At 52.4% G+C, this 26,476-nt stretch overlaps 1 protein-coding gene across 1 annotated transcript in view; it reads left to right on the forward strand.

The window, feature by feature from the left end:
* LOC137305280 (E3 ubiquitin-protein ligase TRIM39-like) overlaps positions 1–5,442 on the forward strand; it is a 39,634-nt gene extending 34,192 nt beyond the window's left edge. Inside the window, exon 6 of the mRNA XM_067974133.1 lies at positions 4,901–5,442. Within this exon, the coding sequence (XP_067830234.1) occupies positions 4,901–5,442 (542 nt within the window). The remainder of the gene's footprint in view (positions 1–4,900) is intronic.
* Positions 5,443–26,476: the final 21,034 nt, after the last annotated feature.

Below are 26,476 nucleotides of genomic sequence, written 5' to 3' on the forward strand. Positions count from 1 at the left end.
CACGAGCAGGGGTGCTTTGGCCAACAGACACCGGGATGTGGCCGTCGCTGGCAAGGCTGGCATTTATTGCCCGTCCCTAATTGACTTGAGTGTAGCGGGTGGCTAGGCCACGTCAGAGGGTGGTTAAGAGTCAACCACGTTGGTGTGGGACTGGGGTCACATATAGGCCCAGACCGGGTAAGGACGGCAGGTTTCCTGCCCTGAAGGACATCAGTGACCCAGTTGGGTTTTTAAACAACCCGACAGCTGTCATGGGTCACATTACCGATACCAGCATTTTAAATCTAACTTCAAATTCTCAAACCGCCATGGCGGGTTTTTAACCCTCGCGGCAATTTTAACCTAACCCGCCCTTCGGGAAACAGGATCGGGTGCAACGCTGGTTTTACACCCGGCCCCGATTGAAGTCAACGGAGAGTGATATCGGGAGGTGTAAAACCCCAATCCGGTGGGATTCCTGCCCGGCGAGGCAGGTTAATATTACCCCCACTGCCTCTGGATTATTAGTCCAGGCCTTTAGATCACTAGTCCAGTATCATAACCACTACACTACTGTACGTCACCACCGGCACACCGTGGCTGCAGTGTGTACCATCCAGCAACTCGCCAAGGCTTCTTCGACAGCACCTCCCAAACCCGCGACCTCTCCCACCTAGAAGGACAAGGGCAGCAGGCACATGGGAACAACACCACCTGCACGTTCCCCTCCAAGTCACACACCATCCCGACTTGGAAATATATCGGCCGTTCCTTCATCGTCGCTGGGTCAAAATCCTGGAACTCCCTTCCTAACAGCACTGTGGGAGAACCTTCACCACACGGACTGCAGCGGTTCAAGAAGGCGGCTCACCACCACCTTCTCAAGGGCAATTAGGGATGGGCAATAAATGCCGGCCTCGCCAGCGACGCCCACATCCCATGAACGAATAATAAAAATACGCTCCATTGGTCTATGTAATAAGAGTGACTCCACTTTGTAAGTAATCCCCAAAGCGCTTTGAGACTCATGAGGTTGTGATAAAACGCCAAGTTCTTAGTTTTACCCTCTTTCTCAACTTCGCTACAGTACGGTCTCCTGATTCCCCCCCCCCTAACAGATTCCACCTGTGTTTTGCACCGTGTGTGGATCTTTGCGTAAATTAATGAACGATTTGCCCATCCTGCCCAACCCCTGAGCTGACACTCATCGCCCAATTCCCAGTCAGAACGCACAGTTCCAACGGGGGAGCATTTCCAGCTTGTGGGCTGCCCGCCCTCCGCTGCCCAGAAACCTCACCCACACCAACACCTCAAAGATCGACCAGGCTCCTCACCATCCACCCCACCCTCACCCCGCCATGGACTTTATCGCAGAAGCCATCGCATGCTCATCACTTCGGCCACCTGTCCCCCAGAGCACGGACTTCAAGGTTCCCCCAAGTCTCGCCCAACTTGGCTGAGAGCCTTCAGTTTGGAGCTGTCACCATAACCCTCTCCAGATCTCCATCTCCTCCTCCACCTTTCCTGTATCAATGTTTCTTGGTCTTTTGGAACTCATTCTGCTCCTTTGCATTTAATTTTTCTTAATCCTCCTTCTGCAGCCTTATACACCATCCCTCGCCCTCTGAGGTGGGAATACTGCTCACCTCCCTCTCCCTCCGCTCCTCACTCCGGAATACTGCTCATCTCCCACTCCCTCCGCTCCTCACTCCGGAATACTGCTCACCTCCCTCTCCCTCCGCTCCTCACTCCGGAATACTGCTCATCTCCCACTCCCTCCGCTCCTCACTCCGGAATACCGCTCTTCTCCCGCTCTCTCTGCTCCTCACTCCGGAATACTGCTCATCTCCCACTCCCTCCGCTCCTCACTCCGGAATACTGCTCATCTCCCGCTCCCTCCACTCCTCACTCCGGAATACTGCTCATCTCCCACTCCCTCCGCTCCTCACTCCGGAATACTGCTCATCTCCCGCTCCCTCCAATCCTCACTCCGGAATACTGCTCATCTCCCGCTCCCTCCACTCCTCACTCCGGAATACTGCTCATCTCCCGCTCCCTCCACTCCACACTCCGGAATACTGCTCATCTCCCGCTCCCTCCAATCCACACTCCGGAATACTGCTCATCTCCCCCTCCCTCCAATCCACACTCCGGAATACTGCTCATCTCCCGCTCCCTCCAATCCACACTCCGGAATACTGCTCATCTCCCGCTCCCTCCGCTCCTCACTCCGGAATACTGCTCATCTCCCCCTCCCTCCAATCCTCACTCCGGAATACTGCTCATCTCCCGCTCCCTCCACTCCTCACTCCGGAATACTGCTCATCTCCCGCTCCCTCCACTCCTCACTCCGGAATACTGCTCATCTCCCGCTCCCTCCGCTCCTCACTCCGGAATACTGCTCATCTCCCGCTCCCTCCGCTCCTCACTCCGGAATACTGCTCATCTCCCGCTCCCTCCGCTCCTCACTCCGGAATACTGCTCTTCTCCCGCTCCCTCCGCTCCTCACTCCGGAATACTGCTCATCCCCCGCTCCCTCCAATCCTCACTCCGGATTACTGCTCATCTCCCGCTCCCTCCACTCCACACTCCGGAATACTGCTCATCTCCCGCTCCCTCCGCTCCTCACTCCGGAATACTGCTCATCTCCCGCTCCCTCCGCTCCACACTCCGGAATACCGCTCATCTCCCGCTCCCTCCAATCCTCACTCCGGAATACCGCTCCTCTCCTGCTCCCTCCAATCCACACTCCGGAATACTGCTCATCTCCCGCTCCCTCCAATCCACACTCCGGATTACTGCTCTTCTCCCGCTCCCTCTGCTCCTCAGTCGGAGGCCGAACCCTGCCTCTGTCACTTCCCTCCTAACTTCTTTTGATAACCAATCTCTCTGTTTGTGCCTTTGATACCGTTGCCTCCCCGTTGACTTTTCCTGTCCCCTGCAGTGCAGTGTGAGAGGCCCCTCCATGAGGGGCGGGGGGGGCGGGGGCATGACACAAATGTGGGCTGTTGAAGAACGGTTTGTGTTTATAAAAGCTTGACAAATGAACCACATCTTACATTTCCATAGCGTCTTCAAAGTAGTGAAACATCCCGAGGCCCTTCACAGGAGCGATTATCAAACAAAAATTGACACTGAGTCAAAGAAGGAGGTATTAGGACAGGTCAAAGAGGTGGGTTTTAAGGAGCGTCTTAAAGGAGGAGAGAGGGGTGGAGAGGTTTAGGGAGGGAATTCCAGAGCTTAGGGCCTGGGCAGCTGAAGGCACGGCCGCCAATGGTGGAGCGATTAAAATCGGGGGTGCTCAAGAGGCCAGAATTGGAGGAGATCTCGGAGAGTTGTAGGGCTGGAGGAGGTTACAGAGATAGGGAGGAGGGCGAGGCCATGGAAAGAAAGAAAGACTTTCATTTATATAGTGCCTTTCATCACCTCAGGTCGTCCCTAAGCGCTTTACAGCCAATGAAGTCCTTTTGAAGTGTAGTCACTGTTGTAATGTAGGAAACGCGGCAGCCAATTTGCGCACAGCAAGATCCCACAAACAGCAATGTGCTGATGACCAGAAAATCTGTTTTTAGTGCCGTTGGTTGAGGGATAAATATTGGCCCAGGACACCAGGGAGAACTTTCCTGCTCTTCTTCGAAATGGTGGCCGTGGGATCTTTTGCGTCCACCTGAGAAGGCAGACGGGGCCTCGGTTTAACGTCTCATCTGAAAGACGGCACCTCTGGCAGTGCAGCACCTCCCTCAGTACTGCACTGAAATGTCAGCTTAGAGTTTGTGCTCAAATCTGTGAAGTGGAATTCGAACCCGCGACCTTCTGACTCCGTGGCAAGAGCGCTACCAACTGAGCCGTGGCTGACGCCAAGGGTTCAGGGAGGGATTTGAACTCGAGGATGAGAATCTTCAAATCGAGACGTTGCTGGACTGAGAGCCAGTGTGGGTCAGCGAGCACAGGGGTGAGGGGTGAACGGGGACTTGGTTAGGATGCGGGCAGCAGAGTTTTGGATGAGCTCAAGTTTATGGAGGGAGGAAGGTGGGAGAGCTTTGCAATAGTCGAGTTTAGGGGTAACAAAGGCACGGATGAGGGTTTCAGCAGCAGATGAGCTGAGTCAGGGGCGGAGATGGACGATGTTATGGAGGTGGACCTAGGCGGTCTTGGTAATGGAGAGGATATGGAGTTGGAAGGGCAGAGCCAAGGTTGGGAACGGTCTGGTTCAGCCTCAGACAGTGGCCAGAGAGACGGGTGGAGTCGGTCGAATCAAAAAAGAAAGTTGAATTTCTCTCTACCAGGTAGAAATGGCCCTGCTCTATCATTAACCCCGTAGATAAGTCACTCGTGTGTTATTCCTGTGTGTACTAGCCCATTTAAAGCACACACACATGTGGGAATTTTACACAAACGGGTTCAAACTCATGCCTTGAGTGACGTCTGCCCCTAACTGTTTAGCTCACAAGTGCCATTAGTTTGAAGCAAAAAAACTAGGGGGGAGATAAGGAGAATTTTTTTTTACGCAGCGAGTTGTGATGATCTGGAATTCGCTGCCTGAAAGGGCGGTGGAAGCAGATTCAATAGTAACTTTCAAAAGGGAATTGGAAAAATACTTGAAAAGGGAAAAAGCTGGGGATCAATAGCAGGGGGGGTAATGGGACTAATTGGATAGCTCTTTCAAAGAGCCAGCACAGGCACGTTGGGCCGAACGGAACGGCCTCCTTCTGTGCTGTCAGGTTCTATGATTCTATGAAATGTTAACCCTCTCTTCCTCTCTCCACAGATGCTGCCTGACCCGCTGTTTGTTTCCAGGAGTTCCATTACCCGCAGTTTAACATTTCGCTCCTGTTCTTTCTCGCTCTCCGTCCCTCTCCTCCTCTCTCACACTCTCTCTCTCTCTCTCTCTCTGTTTCAGTTCCGACTCTCCTGACCCTAGATCCGAAAACGGCAAATTCCCACCTCATCCTGTCCCGGGACGGCACCGAGGTGCGGGTGGGCGACAAGCAGGACGACATCCCCGACAACCCCGAGAGGTTCAGTCGCTGGCTTAGCGTCTTGGGTTCCGAGGGCTTCACGTCGGGCAAGCACTGCTGGGAGGTGGAGGTGGGGGAGAGCACGGTCTGGCAGGTGGGAGTGGCCAAGTCCTCCGTCCCCCGGAAGAGGGGATTCGCCCCTTTCCACTGGCAGGAAAGCCGGAAGTTCTTCACGCCGGAGCCCCAGGCTGGAGTCTGGGCCTTGGCCCTGCAAGACGGCGACTACACCGTCCTCACGTCCCCTCCGATTGAGCTGCGGCTGAAGGGGAGACTGAGAAAGCTGGGGGTTTACCTGGACTATCCCGCTGGACAGGTCTCCTTTTACAACGCTGAAGACGTTGCCCATCTCTATACTTTCACAGACAAATTCACCGAGGAAATCTTTCCATACTTCTACATCGCCCACAAAGGGGACTCACTGAAACTCATCACCCTGGGGATCTAAGGAACCGTTACCATCCCTCACCAAAGTTCACTGTCTCTCTCTGCCTCCACATTGGTTTCCACACATCCCAGAATAACAACTGCTGCTCCCCCCAACAGTCCAAATATTCCCGTAAAAAAAAAGAGGACGGCATTGTCTGTAACTCTTCTGTCATGTTTAAAAAAAACACTCGAGAGGGCATCGGGCTGGACACTGCCCTTTCACACTAACACTGAAAGTTTTTACAAGTGTATTAAGAGAAAGAGAATGGCTAAGAGTAATGTGGGCCCTTTAAAGACAGGTGATGTTGTAATTGAAAATGAGGAAATGGTAGACTTGGTAAATATTTACTTTGTGTCGGTCTTCACAGTGCAGGATGATGATAAAGTACCAGAGACAGGAGGAAAATTAAAAATAAATCAAGGGGAGGAATTTACTAGATTTAAAAGGTGGTAATGGAGAAAATAATGGGACTGAAGATTGATAAATCCCCAGGACCTGATGGTTTCCATCCCAGGGTATTAAATGTAAAAGGTGAAGAAATTGTTGATGCTTTAGTCATGATCTTCCAAACTCTCTCGATTCAGTTACTGTCCCCTTGCATTGGAAAATTGCCAATGTCACTCCACGATTTAAGAAGGGTGAGATAAACTAGGAAATTATAGGCCTATTCGTCTAACGTCAGATATGGGGAAATTACTAGAATCTGTTATTAGGGACAGAGCGACTGAGCACTTGAATAAATATGGACTGATCAGAGAGAGCCAGCATGGATTTGTAATGGGTAAGTCACATCCAACGAACCTAGTTCAATTTTTTGAGGAGGTTACTAGCATGGTAGATGTCTATGGATGGCATTCCATAAGTTTCCTCACACGAGACCATCACCAAAAATGAAAGCTCATGGAATTCAAGGCAACCTATTGACATGGGTAGGGAATTGGTTAGGAGGTGGGAGTCAGGGTAAGGATAATGGATAATAGCAGGATGTGACTAGCAGTGTCTCCCAGCGATCTGTCCTGCGGCCCCAGCTTTTCACTACATTTATCATCGACTTACATGAAGGAATAGAGAGCTGTACACCCAATATTGTATATTGTTGACGAAACTAAGATGGTGGCACAGTAAATAGTGTGGATGTGAGCAGGAAGTTGCAAAGGGCCATTGATAGATTGAGTGAGTGGGCAAAACTGTGGCGGATGGAGTTTAATGTGGGAAAGTGTGAGGTCATCGACTTTGGACCTATGAAAGATCGATCAGAGTATCTTGTAAATGGCGAGAAGTTAGGAACTGTGGAGGAGCGGAGATTTGGGGGTCCATGTACAGAAATTGCTAAAAACTAGTGGACAGGTACAAAAAATAATTAAAAAGGCTAATGGAATGTTGGCCTTTATCTCGGGGGCTGGAATACAAAGAGGAGGAAGTTATGTTCCAGCTGTACAGAGCTCTGGTTAGACCACATCTGGAGACACTGCATTCAGTTCTGGGCACCGCACCTCAGGAAGGATATATCGTCCTTGGAGGGGGTGCAGGGCAGATTCACCAGAATGATACCGGGGCTAAAAGGGTTAAATTATGAGGACAGGTTGCAGAGACTCGGCTTGTGTTCCTTCGAGTATAGAAGATTAAGGGGTGATCTAATTGAGGTGTTTAAGATAATTAAAGGATTTGATAGTGTAGATAGAGAGAAACTATTTCCTCTGGTGGGGGAGTCCAGAACAAGGGGGCATAACCTTAAAATCAGAGCTAGGATGTTCAGGGGTGATGTCAGGAAGCATTTCTTCACACAAAGGGGAGTGGAAATCTGGAACTCTCTCCCCCCAAAAAGCTGTCGAGGCTGGGGGTCAATTGAAAATTTCAAAACTGAGATTGATAGATTTTTGTTCGGTCAGGGTATTAAGAGTTACAGAACCAAGGCGGGTAAATGGAGTTAAGGTACAGATCAGCCATGATCTAATTCAATGTTGGAACATGTTCGAGGGGCTGAATAGCCTCCTCCTGTTCTGAAGTTCACCTCTGAAACGGTAGTTTCCAATTCAGCTCGGGCTGACGGGACAAAACACTCCCCTCCCCTCCACCCTCTGCTGGTGCTAAGAGTCCCATAGGGATAGAATTTCCAGCTGGATATTTAAATTGGCAACATAACTTGAAGAGGCCCGAGGACGGCTCGTGTGCTCGGGTGTGGTTGGGGAGGAGATGTGTTATTGAACCACAGATATTGCATCGACATTGTACTGTGCTTGACCAGACAGTTTAGAGGGAGCTTTACTCTGTATCCAGCTCATGCTGTACCTGCCCTGGGAGTGTTTGATGGGACAGTGTAGAGGGAGCTTTACTCTGTATCTAACCCGTGCTGTCCCTGCCCTGGGAGTGTTTGATGGGACGATGTAGAGGGAGCTTTACTCTGTATCTAACCCGTGCTGTACCTGCCCTGGGAGTGTTTGATGGGACAGTGTAGAGGGAGCTTTACTCTGTATCTAACCCGTGCTGTACCTGCCCTGGGAGTGTTTGATGGGACAGTGTAGAGGGAGCTTTCCTTTGTATCTAACCCATGCTGTAGCTGCCCTGGGAGTGTTTGATGGGACAGTGTAGAGGGAGCTTTCCTTTGTATCTAACCCGTGCTGTAGCTATTCTGGGAGTGTTTGATGGGACAGTGTAGAGAAAGTTTTACTCTGTATCTAGCCTGTGCTGTCCCTGCCCTGGGAGTGTTTGATGAGACAGTGTAGAGGGAGCTTTCCTTTGTATCTAACCCATGCTGTACCTGCCCTGGGAGTGTTTGATGCAGGCACTGGATGCCTAAAATGAGCAAGTGTTCTATTCCCCAGTATGAACAGATCTCATATTGAGATGAGAATCAAATTCCTTCACCACATCCAACCCAATGAGAAAAAAACTGTAAAAATGAAACAATCTGAAATATTGATTTTTTTTTGATGTGAGTCATTCGTCTATCCTTTCTGCCGTTCCCCCAACCCCTCAGTAAAGGTTGTGGGGGTGCAGACACCGAACGTTTTTCCGATCATTGTATAATAAACTGCCCAGCAGCCAAATAATGAATCCATTTCAAGAGAGGATAACAAAAACCAAGACTGTTACAAAACGGAACAAGAAACATTTTTTTTTCGTTGAGCGTTGCATGTCCTTGGAAAAAGCAACAGTTTCATTGATTCTACATGAAGTTTCAGAGAATATAAACTCACTGTACCTGGAATTACAGTACTCGGTAAAGATATCCAGTGCAAATTTGGATTTACTTTGAATCCAAAGATAGTTCACGTCCTTGAACGTATGGATCTCTTGCTCGCCATCTGGGAACTGCGGGTTTCTTGCAGGCTTTGTCGTGCAGCGGACTGCCTTTGAGTAAACACTGGAAAATGGGGCATTTGTTCTGCACTCTGAGCTGCTGCGGCCCTTGAAGCTGAGCGACAAAAGGAAAGGTTACCCAATGGCGCCATCGGGTGGAAGGGAGGTGGCATAGCAGGGACAAAAATTAAAAAATTCCCCTTGCATTCGAAGAAACAGAAAATACCTTGACAGGACCCTGAAACGAGGGAAGGCCAAGTGGAGACCCTTGGTCGGAGTGTAACCCTTTTGGACTCTCCGGACTTCTGACCAAGGGGTCTGCGCCCGAAATGTTAACCTGCTTTTTCTCGCGACAGATATTTTTGTATTTTCAACACTTGCAAGTTTGTTTCTACTTGTTTATTTCGAGCGAGGACATCAAAAACTAAGACTGTTACAAAAACAGAACAAGAAACTTTTTTCTCCCACTGAGTGTTGCATGCCATTGAAAAAGCAACAATTTCATTCATTCCACCTACAAATTCAGGGAATACAAACCCGCTGTATCTGGAATTAAACTCGCAAAAGATAGCCAGTGCGAAGCTATGTGGCTTTTTTTTTTGTTTAAAATCGATACCTTGTAGAAAATATATTGCTTAATTCCCGCCCCCCCCCCCCCAAAAAAAACCCCAATAAATGCCTTGGTTTAAACAAAAAACAATGTAATGGATTGTCTGCGGAATTCTTTATTCAGCCTGGCTGGCTGGTCGGCCATGGCGATGCTCTCAGGCTGGGTTCTGGAGCCCGGTTGTGAAGGCCCCAGACCGTACCGAGGGTTCAGAGAGTGGGGGGGGGGGGGGGGGGGGGGCGGGGGAGGAGACAAGTACGCCCGACCTCTTCTGTGGTGATGTCATCAAAGGAGGCGGGACTAATGGGATTGCCCACCCCCACCCCCCAACAAAACTGGAAACCCCGCCAGTTTCGCCTCTATTGCGGCCAATGCAGAGTCGGGAGAGGGGAGGTCTCCAATGATGGTCTCCTCATGGCAACTGACTGAGCGATTTACCATCAAGAAAGGGGCTGGAGCAAGGTGGGGAACTGCCAATAAAAGAGATGGAGAAGATCTTCGGCCAAATCCACAGCATTGGGTCGCCAACTCTAGTTGGACATATTCCTGGAGGTTTCATCACTTCCAACCGCCCCGCCCAGTAAAACAGCCTTTTTCCCCCAACACCAAAACTTTCATAACTAATTAACGAAAGTGTTGAATGCAAGTGAACTGAAAACACATTGTTTTTTTAACGCCCCTATGATTTCATTCTCCATACTTACTCCCAACACGGTCCAGGAGATTAATCTTTCATTCCTGGAGACTCCAGGACAATCCCGGAGGGTTGGCGAGCCTAACCACCGCCCACTGAGCAGCAAGATGATGTTTCCCGAAGCCCTGGCCGACACCCAGGGGGGTTCTGTTAATGGCACGGACGCCCCAACCTCTTTGTGCATCGACCCCATTCCCGGGATTTGGCCCAGCGTTAGAGCCGGGGCAGAAGTCCCTTCCCACTGCACTCAGAGTGTCGGAGCGGAATTCCAGAAGCCTATTGTTCCCCTTTACTAAAATGACTCCTTATCTTTTAGTTCTCAGTTTTTTTTGCATTTATTGCCCATCACTAGTTGCCCTGGTGCCTTGCTCAGCCACTTCGGAGGGCAGTTAAGAGGCGTTGATGTGAGACTGGAGTCCCAGATTATCCAGACCGGGTAAGAGCAGCAGGTTTCCTTCCCGAAAGGACATCAATGAACCAGTTGGGTTTTTTAGACAATCCGACAGCCTCTTGGTCACTTTTACTGGTGTAAACACTTTGTGTTTTCAGATTTTCTTTATAACAAAACTTGCATTTATATAGCGCCTTTAATGTAACAAAACGCCCCAAGGTGCTACAAACTGTCATGGTGGGATTTGAATGCGCGTTCATCAGGATTGCTAGTCCAGTAACATAACCAGTACGTTACCGTACCCGTAACTAAGTTTTGATGAAGAGTTAGCCCCCAAATATTATTACAGATGCCGACTGCCCTGCTGTGTGCTTCCAGCATTTTCAGTTTTCTCGCCTGTACAATTTGCAGGGTGTGCTTTATGTATAAATCGCTAAAACCTTTCTCGCAAACCCTTCAATGTGAGTGTCCATGATAGAGCTGTAATAGGGTCTGTCAGCAGGCGATTTTGTTAGAGGACGGGTTTTATTTATGATTCGATTTCCTACCTATTCCTCAATAACCAATAAGGTTCTTAAAACATTAAGGTGAAACAACGATAGGTTTATTAAGTATAGAGTACGTGCAATATTACTTAGACGTACACTTAAAATATAAAACTTACAGTCACACCTGATGATTGGCCACTCAAACGCATTATAGTTCTGAGCTCAGTATTCAGATTGAACGAACCCTTAAAATCTGAATCATTTCAATTTGCTCCCTATTATGTGACAATCCTACCTTTCTACATCGCATAGTTACATCAACAACTCCATATAAGGAAGACCTAGCCCTTATTAACAACTTCAGTTAATAAGCTGATTCCCTTACTAATCAATAACTCCCCATTTCGTTATCGCAAATTTCTCTCTCGTTACATATAATTGTTATTCCACCAAGTTAAACTTTTAATTAAAAGTCTGCCTTCCATCCAACACCGTCTGATTCCCCATTCTACAGAAGTCTTAATTAAAAACATAAATTGGCCCGTAAAGTGGTCCGAATGGCACTCGCTGCTCCAAACTTTTGTGCGGCAACTTCCTTGAATGTTAGGCTCAAAACTTAACGCTAACTCCCGGGAACCTAGGACCTGCGGGAGAGAAGAGAAAAGATCGATTGTCCCCCCACCCACCAACCAATCAGCTTGAAGCAAGCCACGTAGTGACAACCAGGAAGTGAGGCATCTCTCGCTAGCCGTGCAGACTAAAAACCAGGAAGTGCCCGATAAGGTGAGTAGGTTTACCATAAAATGAGATAGCGAAAGTGAAATAAAAAGAGGTTCAGATGAAAAGACTGAGATAAAAGAAAGTTAAAAAAAAATTTCATTTTAAAAAAATATTTAAACGTCCAAAAACGATTAAAATCAGGAGAAAAGAGACTCCGTGTTTTTAAAAGTTAATTTTCAGTGCCAGAAAGGTTGTTTGGCAGTCATTAATACTTACCACGCTGTTAAAGGTTAGTTTAAACTAAAAAAAAACGCAGCGTAGCTTTTTTATGGAGACATTAGTTCGTTTCCAGCTGGGCAGGAGAGCAAGTTGACGCTGGTCCATTGATTGCAGCCGGTGCGGTCCCTTTAAGGCGAAGCTTTCAGATCACTGCTGAATCAGGAAGAGCAAGTCCTGGATTTCCGCCTTTGACTGCACATGTGCGCTCTCTGGAACTCGCTGTTCCATTTTCGCTGAAATAACGGTGAGCCCTGTTAGTTTCACCGTTATTTGAGGAGCAATTTCCAGGCCAATGTTTCACCCAGATGTTTTCATTTGTGCAGGGCTAACTGTTGTCCTTGCTCCCAGCCCCCTCCCACCCCACCACTAAATCAGTGATTACAAGCAGCGTCAAACATAGCAGCCAGGACACAATGGCACGTCTCCAATTAACTTCTCTCACTCAGCAGGTGCTTACTTTATATTCGAACATGTCGCTGCTGTGGGGGGTCAGCCACAGTTCAAAAGTTCAGTGGTCACCATCTTAGAATTGTGGCACACTTGCACCTATTTTAAGATGTTACAAATTAAGAATCATACCTCCCTACTTAACAAGCAAAGGCCGAAAGCTAAGATTACTACAACATAAAGACAAATCAAAGCAGTTTTACATTAGTACACTCGATTAACAGTCTGATTAACCCTTTCCTGATCGTTAAAGGCATCCCGACTGACCCCAATCCAATAAGACCATAATAAGACCATAAGAGATAGGAGCAGGAGTAGGCCATTCGGCCCCTCGAGCCTGCTCCGCCATTCAATGAGATCATGGCTGTCACACACCCAACACACACACACACACACACACACACATTTCCCACGAGGGGTCACTAGCTATCAACCCCTGGATGATTTCCTCCCCGTCCTTAACCGAAGAGTATGACCAACTGTAGCTCGATCCCCTCTCCAATCTATTTTGATGTTGATGCTGAAAGGTGACCTGTTTTTCATCGTATCTGTCCCACCGCGACTGAAGGTTGGCATGGGAACGGCGGAACAGAGGCCCTTGTGGGTTTTGTTTGTTTACCGAGACAAGGCCGGTGCGTCGAGATGGAGGGACAGCTGCCTGCCTGTAACAAGGCCCTCGAGGACAAGTGACTCGAATCCCGGTTACAGCCAAGTGGAGACCTTTCAGAGTGCAGCCTACGTGAAACCGAACTCCAGCAGTTGGCCGAAGGAACCCAAACATTCCCAGATGGCAAACAGAAAGGGTCAATAAAAGGCTGGCATTCAGAATCGTGCCTTTAACATCCTCAGCACATCTCAAAGTGTTTGGCAGCCAATGGCTTACCTCCCATCCAAAGTGAAGCAGTCAACTTGCACAGGACGAGGCCCCACAAACAGCAGTGAGATACTTCGCTGGTTGACCTGTTTTTCAGTGATGTTGGTTGAGGGATAAATATTGGCCAGGACACCAGGGAGAACTCCCCTGCTCTTCCTCAAGTGGTGTCATGGAATCTTATACGTCCAGCTGAGGGGGTAGACAGAGCCTCGGTTTAATGTCTAATCCGAAAGTCAGCACCTCCCAACAATGCAGCACCCCCCACACAGTACTGCACCGGGAGTGTCAGCCTGGGTTCTGTGCTCAAGTCTCTGGAGTGGGGCTCGAACTCCCAAACTGCTGACTCAGAGGTGAGAGTTCTACCCACTGAGCCTCGGCGACACTTAAATCGCCTGATTTACCTCAGTGACTTTCTCTAGTCTCATGTTCAACGCCCCGTCCCCCATCTCCTCCCCTCACCCCGTCCCTCTGATTCGTCCCTCACTCCGTCTGCTGCACCATCTCTGCACAATCATCACACTCCTACTCTCTGGAATTCTCTCCTAAAGCCACTTTGCCTTGCTGCCTCTCCCTGCCCTCAAACCTCCCCCCCCCCCGAAAAAAATGGACCCCTTCGGCCTTGTCTGCAGTCTCCCCTTTAAATTCCCTCGCACCGATCTCTCTGTGTCCAATTCTCCCACTCGACGTCTAAGACCCATGGCCACAAACGCATGTAATATGCCCTTCTTGTTGGAACTTGAGGGCTAATTTTAACCCAACCCGCCCGTCGGGAATCTGAGGGGATCGGGGTGGGGGGAGGGGTAACACTGGTTTTACCGCCCCCTCCCCCACCCCTTCCCCCCTCCCCCCTCATGATTTCACTCTCTATTGAAGTCAGTGGAGAGTAATATTGGACATGGTGTAAAACCAGCCTTCCACCCGATCCTGTGGGACTCCTGCCCGGCCAGTTAGGTCAAAATTACACTCTTGAACTCCGATCCTGTTGAATTAATGTCCTACAAGGGAAAGGAGTCTGCACTTATAACAGGTCTGGCCTTGATGTGACTCCAGGCCCACACGCCTGGTTGACGCTTAACACTCTCTGAAGTGGACAGTACTAAGTCTCCCAGTAAACAGTTCAATAGGAAGAAAATCACATGGGCCTATTGGAAATGACACCGGCATCTTTTCCGGATAAGATTAAGGCAAACTCATCCCATTTGAGATCATCTACAATTACATCAAGGGGCTGATGGCCAAGACAAGTAACAGTTAGATATAGAGTCACTCACAGAATCAACACAGAATATTTTTTTTTTATTCGTTCATGGGATGTGGGCGTCGCTGGCCAGGCCGGCATTTATTGCCCATCCCTAATTGCCCTTGAGAAGGTGGTGGTGAGCCGCCTTCTTGAACCGCTGCAGTCCGTGTGGTGAAGGTTCTCCCACAGTGCTGTTAGGAAGGGAGTTCCAGGATTTTGACCCAGCGACGATGAAGGAACGGCCGATATATTTCCAAGTCGGGATGGTGTGTGACTTGGAGGTGAACGTGCAGGTGGTGTTGTTCCCATGTGCCTGCTGCCCTTGTCCTTCTAGGTGGTAGAGGTCGTGGGTTTGGGAGGTGCTGTCGAAGAAGCCTTGGCGAGTTGCTGCAGTGCATCCTGTGGATGGTACACACTGCAGCCACTGTGCGCAGGTGGTGAAGGGAGTGAATGTTTAGGGTGGTGGATGGGGTGCCAATCAAGCGGGCTGCTTTGTCCTGGATGGTGTCGAGCTTCTTGAGTGTTGTTGGAGCTGCACTCATCCAGGCAAGTGGAGAGTATTCCATCACACTCCTGACTTGTGCCTTGTAGATGGTGGAAAGGCTTTGGGGAGTCAGGAGGTGAGTCACTCGCCGCAGAATACCCAGTCTCTGACCTGCTCTCGTAGCCACGGTATTTATATGGCTGGTCCAGTTAAGTTTCTGGTCAATGGTGACCCCCAGGATGTTGATGGTGGGGGATTCGGTGATGGTAATGCCGTTGAATGTCAAGGGGAGGTGGTTAGACTCTCTCTTGATGGAGATGGTCATTGCCTGGCACTTGTCTGGCGCCAATGTTACTTGCCACTTATCAGCCCAAGAATCATCACAGAATATCACAGAATCATAACAGTATCACTCACAAAATCATGCCTATCAGCCAACGTCCTAGATACCTCCATCAACACCCTGGGCATGTCCTGTCCCACTGGTACAACAGGCCATCCTCTCTCTCTCTCTCTCTCTCTCCCAAACACACCCTGACTCACTCTCTCCTGCTCTCTCCCTCTCACACCCTGACTCACTCTCTCCTGCTCTCTCCCTCTCACACGCTGACTCACTGTCTCCTGCTCTCTCCCTCTCTCCCCCTGACTCACATTCTCTCTCTATCTCTGAAACCCTGACTAACACTCCCTCGCTCTCTCTCTCCCTGACTCACACTCCCTCTCTCTCTCTCCCTGACTCACACTCCCTCTCTCTCTCTCCCCCTGACTCACACTCCGTCTCTCTCTCTCTCCCACTGACTCACACTCCCTCTCTCTCTCCCCCTGACTCACACTCCCTCTCTCTCTCTCCCTGACTCACACTCCCTCTCTCTCTCTCCCCCTGACTCACACTCCGTCTCTCTCTCTCTCCCACTGACTCACACTCCCTCTCTCTCTCCCCCTGACTCACACTCCGTCTCTCTCCCACTGACTCACACTCCCTCTCTCTCTTTCACCCTGACTCACCCTCCCTCTCTCACACCCTGACTCACTGTCTCTTGCTCTCTCTCTCTCCCTCTCGCACCCTGACTCATTCTCTCTCTCTCATACCCTGACTCACTCTCTCTCTCTTTCTCTCTCTTTCTCTCTCATGCACCCTGACTCACTCTCTCCTGCTCTCTCTCTGTCACACCTGACTCACTCTCTCCTGCTCTCTCTCTGTCACACCCTGACTCACTCTCTCCTGCTCTCTCTCTGTCACACCTGACTCACTCTCTCTCTCTTTCTCTCTCACACCCTGACTCACTCTCTCCTGCTCTCTCTCTGTCACACCTGACTCACTCTCTCTCTCTTTCTCTCTCACACCCTGACTCACTCTCTCCTGCTCTCCCCCTCTCATACCCTGACTCACTGTCTCTTGCTCTCTCTCTCTCTCACACCTGACTCACTCTCTCTCTCTTTCTCTCTCACACCTGACTCACTCTCTCTCTCTTTCTCTCTCACACCTGACTCACTCTCTCTCTCTTTCTCTCTCACACCCTGACTCACTCTCTCCTGCTCTCTCCCTCTCTCAAACCCTGACTCACTCTCTCCTGCTCTCTCCCTCTCTCACACACTGACTCACTCTCTCCTGTTCTCCCTCTCTCACACCCTGACTCACTCTCTCCTGCTCTCTCCCTCTCACACACACTGACTCACTCTCTCCTGCTCTCCCCCTCTCTCCCCCTGACTCACATTCTCTCTCTATCTCTGAAACCCTGACTCACACTCCCTCTCTCTCTCCTCCTGACTCACACTCCGTCTCTCTCTATCACACACACTGACTCACTCTCTCCTGCTCTCTCCCTCTCACACACACTGACTCACTCTCTCCTGCTCTCTCTCTCTCACCCTAACTCACTCTCCCCTGCTCTCTCTCTCTGTCTCTCACACCTGACTCACTCTCTCCTGCTCTCTCTCTCTCACACCCTGACTCACTCTCTCCTGCTCTCTCTCTCTCTCACACACACTGACTCACTCTCTCCTGCTCTCTCCCTCTCACACACACTGACTCACTCTCTCCTGCTCTCTCTCTCTCACACCCTGACTCACTCTCTCCTGCTCTCTCTCTCTCACACCCTGACTCACTCTCTCCTGCTCTCTCCCTCTCACACACACTGACTCACTCTCTCCTGCTCTCTCTCTCTCACCCTAACTCACTCTCCCCTGCTCTCTCTCTCTGTCTCTCACACCTGACTCACTCTCTCCTGCTCTCTCCCTCTCACACACACACTGACTCACTCTCTCTCTCTCTCTCCCTCTCACACACACTGACTCACTCTCTCCTGCTCTCTCTCTCACACCCTGACTCACTCTCTCATGCTCTCTCCCCCTCTCATACCCTGACTCACTCTCTCCTGCTCTCTCTCTCTCTCTCACACCCTGACTCACTCTCTCCTGATCTCTCTCTCTCACACCCTGACTCACTCTCTCCTGCTCTCTCTCTCTCTCTCTCATACCCTGACTCACTCTCTCCTGCTCTCTCTCCCTCTCACACACACTGACTCACTCTCTCCTGCTCTCTCTCTCTGTCTCTCACACCTGACTCACTCTCTCCTGTTCTCTCTCTCTCACACCCTGACTCACTCTCTCCTGCTCTCGCTCTCTCTCACACACACTGACTCACTCTCTCCTGCTCTCTCTCCCTCTCACACACACTGACTCACTCTCTCCTGCTCTCTCTCTCTCACACCCTGACTCACTCTCTCCTGCTCTCCCCCTCTCATACCCTGACTCACTCTCTCCTGCTCTCTCTCTCTCTCACACCCTGACTCACTCTCTCTCTCACACACACACCCCGATTCACTCTCTCCTGCTCTCTCTCTCTCTCACACATCCTGACTTATTCTCTCCTGGTCTCCCCCTCTCATATCCTGACTCACTCTCTCCTGCTCTCTCTCTCTCTCATACCCTGACTCACTCTCTCCTGCTCTCTCTCTCTCTCATACCCTGACTCACTCTCTCCTGCTCTCTCTCTCTCATACCCTGACTCACTCTCTCCTGCTCTCTCCCTCTCTCTCACACCCTGACACACTCTCTCACACACACACCCCGATTCACTCTCTCCTGCTCTCTCTCTCTCTCTCACACATCCTGACTTACTCTCTCCTGCTCTCTCTCTCTGTCTCTCACACCTGACTCACTCTCTCCTGCTCTCTCTCTCTCACACACACTGACTCATTCTCTCCTGCTCTCTCCCTCTTTCCCTCTCACACCCTGACTCACTTTCTCTCTCTCTCACACACCCTGATTCACTTTTTTCCTGCTCTCTCTCACACCCTGATTCACTCACACTCTCTCTCACCCTAACTCACTCTCCCCTGCTCTCTCTCTCTGTCTCTCACACCTGACTCACTCTCTCCTGCTCTCTCTCTCTCACACACACTGACTCACACTCTCCTGCTCTCTCTCTCTCTCACACCTGACTCACTCTCTCCTGCTCTCTCCCTCTCACACACACTGACTCACTCTCTCCTGCTCTCTCTCTCTCACCCTAACTCACTCTCCCCTGCTCTCTCTCTCTGTCTCTCACACCTGACTCACTCTCTCCTGCTCTCTCTCTCTCACACACACTGACTCACTCTCTCCTGCTCTCTCTCTCTCACACCCTGACTCACTCTCTCCTGCTCTCTCTCTCTCACACACACTGACTCACTCTCTCCTGCTCTCTCTCTCTCACACCCTGACTCACTCTCTCCTGCTCTCTCTCTCTCACACCCTGACTCACTCTCTCCTGCTCTCTCTCTCTCACACACACTGACTTACTCTCTCCTGCTCTCTCTCTCTCACACACACTGACTCACTCTCTCCTGCTCTCTCCCTCTCACACACACTGACTCACTCTCTCCTGCTCTCTCTCTCTCACACCCTGACTCACTCTCTCCTGCTCTCTCTCTCACACACACTGACTCACTCTCTCCTGCTCTCTCTCACACACATTGACTCACTCTCTCCTGCTCTCTCTCTCTCACACCCTGACTCACTCTCTCCTGCTCTCCCCCTCTCATACCTTGACTCATTCTCTCCTGCTCTCTCTCACACCCTGACTCACTCTCTCTCTCTCACACACACCCCGATTCACTCTCTCCTGCTCTCTCTCTCTCACACACCCTGACTGATTCTCTCCTGCTATCTCCCTCTCACACCCTGACTCACATTCTCTCTCTATCTCTGAAACCCTGACTCATTCCCTCCTGCTATCTCTCTCCCCCTGACTCACACTCCCTCCCCCTCTGTCCTCCTGACTCACACTCCCTCTCTCTCTCTCTCCCTGACTCACACACCCTCTCTCTCTCTCCCCCTGACTCACACTCCCTCTCTCTCTCTCCCCCTGACTCACACTCCTTCCCTCTCTCACCCTGACTCACACTCCCTCTCTCTCACCCTGACTCACACTCCCTCTCTCTCACCCTGACTCACACTCCCTCCCCATCTCTCCCCCTGACTCACACTCCCTCTCTCTCTCACCCTGACTCACACTCCCTCCCTCTCTCCCCCTGACTCACACTCCCTCTCTCTCTCTCACCCTGACTCACACTCCCTCTCGCTCTCTCCCCCTGACTCACACTCCCTCTCTCTCTCTCCCCCTGACTCACACTCCCTCTCTCTCTCTCCCCCTGACTCACACTCCCTCCCTCTCTCCCCTGACTCACACTCCCTCCCTCTCTCTCCCACTGACTCACACTCCCTCTCTCTCTCTCTCCCCCTGACTCACACTCCCTCCCTCTCTCTCCCTGACTCACACTCCCTCTCTCTCTCTCCCTGACTCACACTCCCTCCCCCTCTCTCCCCCTGACTCACACTCCCTCTCTCTTTCTCCCACTGACGCACACTCCCTCTCTCTCACCCTCACTCACACTCCCTCTCTCTCTCACCATGACTCACACTCTCTCTCTCCCTGACTCACACTCCCTCTCTCTCTCACCCTGACTCACACACCCTCCCTCTCTCTCCCTGACTCACCCTCCCTCTCTCTCACCCTGACTCACACTCCCTCTCTCTCTCTCCCTGACTCACACTCCCTCTCTCTCTCACCCTGACTCACACTCCCTCTCTCTCTCTCCCTGACTCACACTCCCTCTCTCTCTCTCCCTGACTCACACTCCCTCTCTCTCTCACCCTGACTCAGACTCTCTCTCTCTCTCCCCCTGACTCACACTCCCTCTCTCTCTCTCCCTGACTCACACTCCCTCTCTCTCTCTCCCCCTGACTCACACTCCCTCCCTCTCTCACCCTGACTCACACTCCCTCCCCCTCTCTCTCCCTGACTCACACTCTCTCTCTCTCCCCCTGACTCACACTCCCTCCCTCTCTCTCCCTGACTCACACTCCCTCTCTCTCTCTCTCCCTGACTCACACTCCCTCCCTCTCTCCCCCTGACTCACACTCCCTCTCTCTCTCTCTCTCACCCTGACTCACACTCCCTCCCTCTCTCCCCCTGACTCACACTCCCTCTCTCTCTCTCTCACCCTGACTCACACTCCCTCTCGCTCTCTCCCCCTGACTCACACTCCCTCCCTCTCTCCCCCTGACTCACACTCCCTCCCTCTCTCTCCCACTGACTCACACTCCCTCTCTCTCTCTCTCCCCCTGACTCACATTCCCTCCCTCTCTCCCCCTGACTCACATTCCATCCCTCTCTCCCCCTGACTCATACTCCCTCTCTCTCTCTCCCTGACTCACACTCCCTCTCTCTTTCTCCCACTGACTCACACTCCCTCTCTTTCTCTCTCCCACTGACTCACACTCCCTCTCTCTCTCTCTGATTCACACTCTCTCCCCCTCTCTCCCCCTGACTCACACTCCCTCTCTCTTTCTCCCACTGACTCACACTCCCTCTCTCTCACCCTCACTCACACTCCCTCTCTCTCTCACCCTGACTCACACTCTCTCTCTCCCTGACTCACGCTCCCTCTCTCTCTCACCCTGACTCACACTCCCTCTCTATCTCACCCTGACTCACACACCCTCCCTCTCTCTCCCTGACTCACCCTCCCTCTCTCTCACCCTGACTCACACTCCCTCTCTCTCTCTCCCTGACTCACACTCCCTCTCTCTCTCACCCTGACTCACCCTCCCTCTCTCTCACCCTGTCTCACACTCCCTCTCTCTCTCTCCCTGACTCACACTCCCTCTCTCTCTCACCCTGACTCACACTCCCTCTCTCTCTCACCCTGACTCACACTCCCTCTCTCTCTCACCCTGACTCACACTCCCTCTCTCTTTCACCCTGACTCACACACCCTCCCTCTCTCTCCCTGACTCACCCTCCCTCTCTCTCACCCTGACTCACACTCCCTCTCTCTCTCTCCCTGACTCACACTCCCTCTCTCTCTCACCCTGACTCACACTCCCTCTCTCTCTCACCCTGACTCACACTCCCTCTCTCTCACCCTCACTCACACTCCCTCTCCCTCTCACCCTGACTCACACGCTCTCTCTCCCTGACTCACCCTCCCTCTCTCTCACCCTGTCTCACACTCCCTCTCTCTCTCTCCCTGACTCACACTCCCTCTCTCTCTCACCCTGACTCACACTCCCTCTCTCTCTCACCCTGACTCACACTCCCTCTCTCTCTCACCCTGACTCACACTCCCTCTCTCTCTCACCCTGACTCACACTCCCTCTCTCTCTCACCCTGACTCACACTCCCTCTCTCTCTCACTCTGACTCACATTCCCTCTCTCTCTCTCTCACCCTGACTCACACTCCCTCCCCCTCTCTCCCACTGACTCACACTCCCTCTCTCTCTCTCTCTGACTCACACTCCCTCTCTCTCTCTCCCTGACTCACACTCCCTCCCTCTCTCACCCTGACTCACACTCCCACTCTCTCTCACCCTGACTCACACTCCCTCCCTCTCTCTCCCTGACTCACACTCCCTCTCTCTCTCACCCTGACTCACACTCCCTCCCTCTCTCTCCCTGACTCACCCTCCCTCTCTCTCACCCTGACTCACACTCCCTCTCTCTCTCTCCCTGACTCACACTCCCTCTCTCTCTCTCCCTGACTCACACTCCCTCTCTATCTCACCCTGACTCACACTCTCTCTCTCTCTCACCCTGACTCACACTCCCTCCCCCTCTCTCTCTCTGACTCACACTCCCTCTCTCTCTCACCCTGACTCACACTCCCTCTCTCTCTCTCCCTGACTCACACTCCCTCTCTATCTCACCCTGACTCACACTCTCTCTCTCTCTCACCCTGACTCACACTCCCTCCCCCTCTCTCTCTCTGACTCACACTCCCTCTCTCTCTCACCCTGACTCACACTCCCTCTCTCTCTCCCCCTGACTCACACTCCCTCTCTCTCTCTCTCCCTGACTCACACTCCCTCTCTCTCTCACCCTGACTCACACTCCCTCTCTCTCTCACCCTGACTCACACTCCCTCTCTCTCTCTCCCTGACTCACCCACCCTCTCTCTCACCCTGACTCACACTCCCTCTCTCTCTCTCCCTGACTCACACTCCCTCTCTCTCTCACCCTGACTCACACTCCCTCTCTCTCTCTCCCTGACTCACACCCCCTCTCTCTCTCACCCTGACTCACACTCCCTCTCTCTCTCACCCTGACTCACACTCCCTCTCTCTCTCTGTCCCTAACTCACACTCCCTCTCTCTCTCACCCTGACTCACACTCCCTCTCTCTCTCTCCCTGACTCACACTCCCTCTCTCTCTCACCCTGACTCACACTCCCTCTCTCTCTCTCCCTGACTCACACTCCCTCTCTCTCTCCCTGACTCATACTCCCTCTCTCTCTCACCCTGACTCACACTCCCTCTCTCCCTGACTCACACTCTCTCTCTCTCACCCTGACTCACACTCCCTCTCTCTCTCTCTCCCTGACTCACATTCCCTCTCTCTCTCACCCTGACTCACACTCCCTCCCCCTCTCTCTCTCTGACTCACACTCCCTCTCTCTCTCACCCTGACTCACACTCCCTCTCTCTCTCACCCTGACTCACACTCCCTCTCTCTCTCTCCCTGACTCACACTCCCTCTCTCTCTCACCCTGACTCACACTCTCTCTCTCCCTGACTCACACTCTCTCTCTCTCTCACCCTGACTCACACTCCCTCTCTCTCTCACCCTGACTCACACTCTCTCCCCCTCTCTCTCTCTGACTCACACTCCCTCTCTCTCTCTCCCTGACTCACACTCCCTCTCTCTCTCACCCTGACTCACACTCCCTCTCTCTCTCTCCCTGACTCACCCTCCCTCTCTCTCTCTCCCTGACTCACACTCCCTCTCTCTCTCTCCCTGACTCACACTCCCTCTCTCTCTCTCTGACTCACACTCCCTCTCTCTCTCACCCTGACTTACACTCCCTCTCTCTCTCACCCTGACTCACACTCCCTCTCTCTCTCACCCTGACTCACACTCCCTCTCTCTCTCACCCTGACTCACACTCCCTCTCTCTCTCACCCTGACTCACACTCCCTCTCTCTCTCACCCTGACTCACACTCCCTCTCTCTCTCACCCTGACTCACACTCCCTCTCTCTCTCACCCTGACTCACACTCCCTCTCTCTCTCTCCCTGACTCACACTCCCTCTCTCTCTCACCCTGACTCACACTCCCTCTCTCTCTCTCCCTGACTCACACTCCCTCTCTCTCTCACCCTGACTCACACTCCCTCCCCCTCTCTCTCCCTGACTCACACTCCCTCTCTCTCTCACCCTGACTCACACTCCCTCTCTCTCTCACCCTGACTCACACTCCCTCCCCCTCTCTCTGCCTGACTCACACTCCCTCCCTCTCTCACCCTGACTCACACTCCCTCTCTCTCTCACCCTGACTCACACTCCCTCTCTCTCTCACCCTGACTCACACTCCCTCTCTCTCTCTCCCTGACTCACACTCCCTCTCTCTCTCACCCTGACTCACACTTCCTCTCTCTCTCTGCCCCTGACTCACACTCCCTCTCTCTCTCTCCCTGACTCACACTCCCTCCCCCTCTCTCTCACCCTGACTCACACTCCCTCTCTCTCACCCTGACTCACACTCCCTCTCTCTCTCACCCTGACTCACACTCCCTCTCTCTGTCTCCCTGACTCACACTCCCCCTCTCTCTCACCCTGACTCACACTCACTCCCCCTCTCTCTCTCCCTGACTCACACTCCCTCACTCTCACCCTGACTCACACTCCCTCTCTCTCTCACCCTGACTCACACTCCCTCTCTCTCTCACCCTGACTCACACTCTCTCTCTCTCACCCTGACTCACACTCCCTCCCCCTCTCTCTCTCTGACTCACACTCCCTCTCTCTCTCTCCCTGACTCACACTCCCTCTCTCTCTCTCACCCTGACTCACACTCCCTCCCCCTCTCTCTCTCTGACTCACACTCCCTCTCTCTCTCACCCTGACTCACACTCCCTCTCTCTCTCTCCCTGACTCACACTCCCTCTCTCTCTCACCCTGACTCACACTCCCTCCCCCTCTCTCTCCCTGACTCACACTCCCTCTCTCTCTCACCCTGACTCACACTCCCTCTCTCTCTCACCCTGACTCACACTCCCTCCCCCTCTCTCTCCCTGACTCACACTCCCTCTCTCTCTCACCCTGACTCACACTCCCTCTCTCTCTCACCCTGACTCACACTCCCTCTCTCTCTCACCCTGACTCACACTCCCTCTCTCTCTCTCCCTGACTCACACTCCCTCTCTCTCTCACCCTGACTCACACTCCCTCTCTCTCTCCCCCTGACTCACACTCCCTCTCTCTCTCCCCCTGACTCACACTCCCTCTCTCTCTCACCCTGACTCACACTCCCTCTCTCTCTCTCCCTGACTCACACTCCCTCTCTCTCTCACGCTGACTCACACTCCCTCTCTCTCTCTCCCTGACTCACACTCCCTCTCTCTCTCACCCTGACTCACACTCCCTCTCTCTCTCACCCTGACTCACACTCTCTCTCACCCTGACTCACACTCCCTCTCTCTCTCTCTCCCTGACTCACACTCCCTCTCTCTCCCACCCTGACTCACACTCCCTCTCTCTCACCCTGACTCACACTCCCCCTCTCTCTCACCCTGACTCACACTCCCTCCCTCTCTCTCCCTGACTCACACTCCCTCTCTCTCTCTCCCTGACTCACACTCCCTCCCCCTCTCTCTCCCTGACTCACACTCCCCCTCTCTCTCACCCTGACTCACACTCCCTCTCTCTCTCTCCCTGACTCACACTCCCCCTCTCTCTCACCCTGACTCACACTCCCTCCCTCTCTACCCTGACTCACACTCCCTCTCTCTCTCACCCTGACTCACACTCCCCCTCTCTCTCACCCTGACTCACACTCCCTCCCTCTCTCTCCCTGACTCACACTCCCTCTCTCTCTCTCCCTGACTCACACTCCCTCCCCCTCTCTCTCCCTGACTCACACTCCCCCTCTCTCTCACCCTGACTCACACTCCCTCCCTCTCTCTCCCACTGACTCACACTCCCTCTCTCTCTCCCCCTGACTCACACTCCCTCCCTCTCTACCCTGACTCACACTCCCTCCCTCTCTCTCCCACTGACTCACACTCCCTCTCTCTCTCTCTCCCCCTGACTCACACTCCCTCCCTCTCTCTCCCTGACTCACACTCCCTCTCTCTCTCTCCCTGACTCACACTCCCTCCCCCTCTCTCCCCCTGACTCACACTCCCTCTCTCTTTCTCCCACTGACTCACACTCCCTCTCTCTCTCTCTCCCCCTGACTCACACTCCCTCCCTCTCTCTCCCTGACTCACACTCTCTCTCTCTCTCACCCTGACTCACACTCCCTCTCTCTCTCACCCTGACTCACACACCCTCCCTCTCTCTCCCTGACTCACCCTCCCTCTCTCTCACCCTGACTCACACTCCCTCTCTCTCTCTCCCTGACTCACACTCCCTCTCTCTCTCACCCTGACTCACACTCCCTCTCTCTCTCACCCTGACTCACACTCCCTCTCTCTCTCTCCCTGACTCACACTCTCTCCCCCTCTCTCTCTCTGACTCACACTCTCTCTCTCTCTCACCCTGACTCATACTCCCTCTCTCTCTCTCACCCTGACTCACACTCCCTCTCTCTCTCTCTCCCTGACTCACACTCCCTCCCTCTCTCTCCCTGACTCACACTCCCTCTCTCTCTCTCCCTGACTCACACTCCCTCTCTCTCTCACCCTGACTCAGACACTCTCTCTCTCTCCCCCTGACTCACACTCCCTCTCTCTCTCTCCCTGACTCACACTCCCTCTCTCTCTCTCCCCCTGACTCACACTCCCTCCCTCTCTCACCCTGACTCACACTCCCTCCCCCTCTCTCTCCCTGACTCACACTCTCTCTCTCTCCCCCTGACTCACACTCCCTCCCTCTCTCTCCCTGACTCACACTCCCTCTCTCTCTCTCCCCCTGACTCACACTCCCTCCCTCTCTCCCCCTGACTCACACTCCCTCTCTCTCTCTCTCACCCTGACTCACACTCCCTCCCTCTCTCCCCCTGACTCACACTCCCTCTCTCTCTCTCTCACCCTGACTCACACTC

This window comes from Heptranchias perlo, chromosome 39 (genome assembly GCF_035084215.1).
Source record: "Heptranchias perlo isolate sHepPer1 chromosome 39, sHepPer1.hap1, whole genome shotgun sequence".
NCBI lineage: Eukaryota > Metazoa > Chordata > Chondrichthyes > Hexanchiformes > Hexanchidae > Heptranchias > Heptranchias perlo.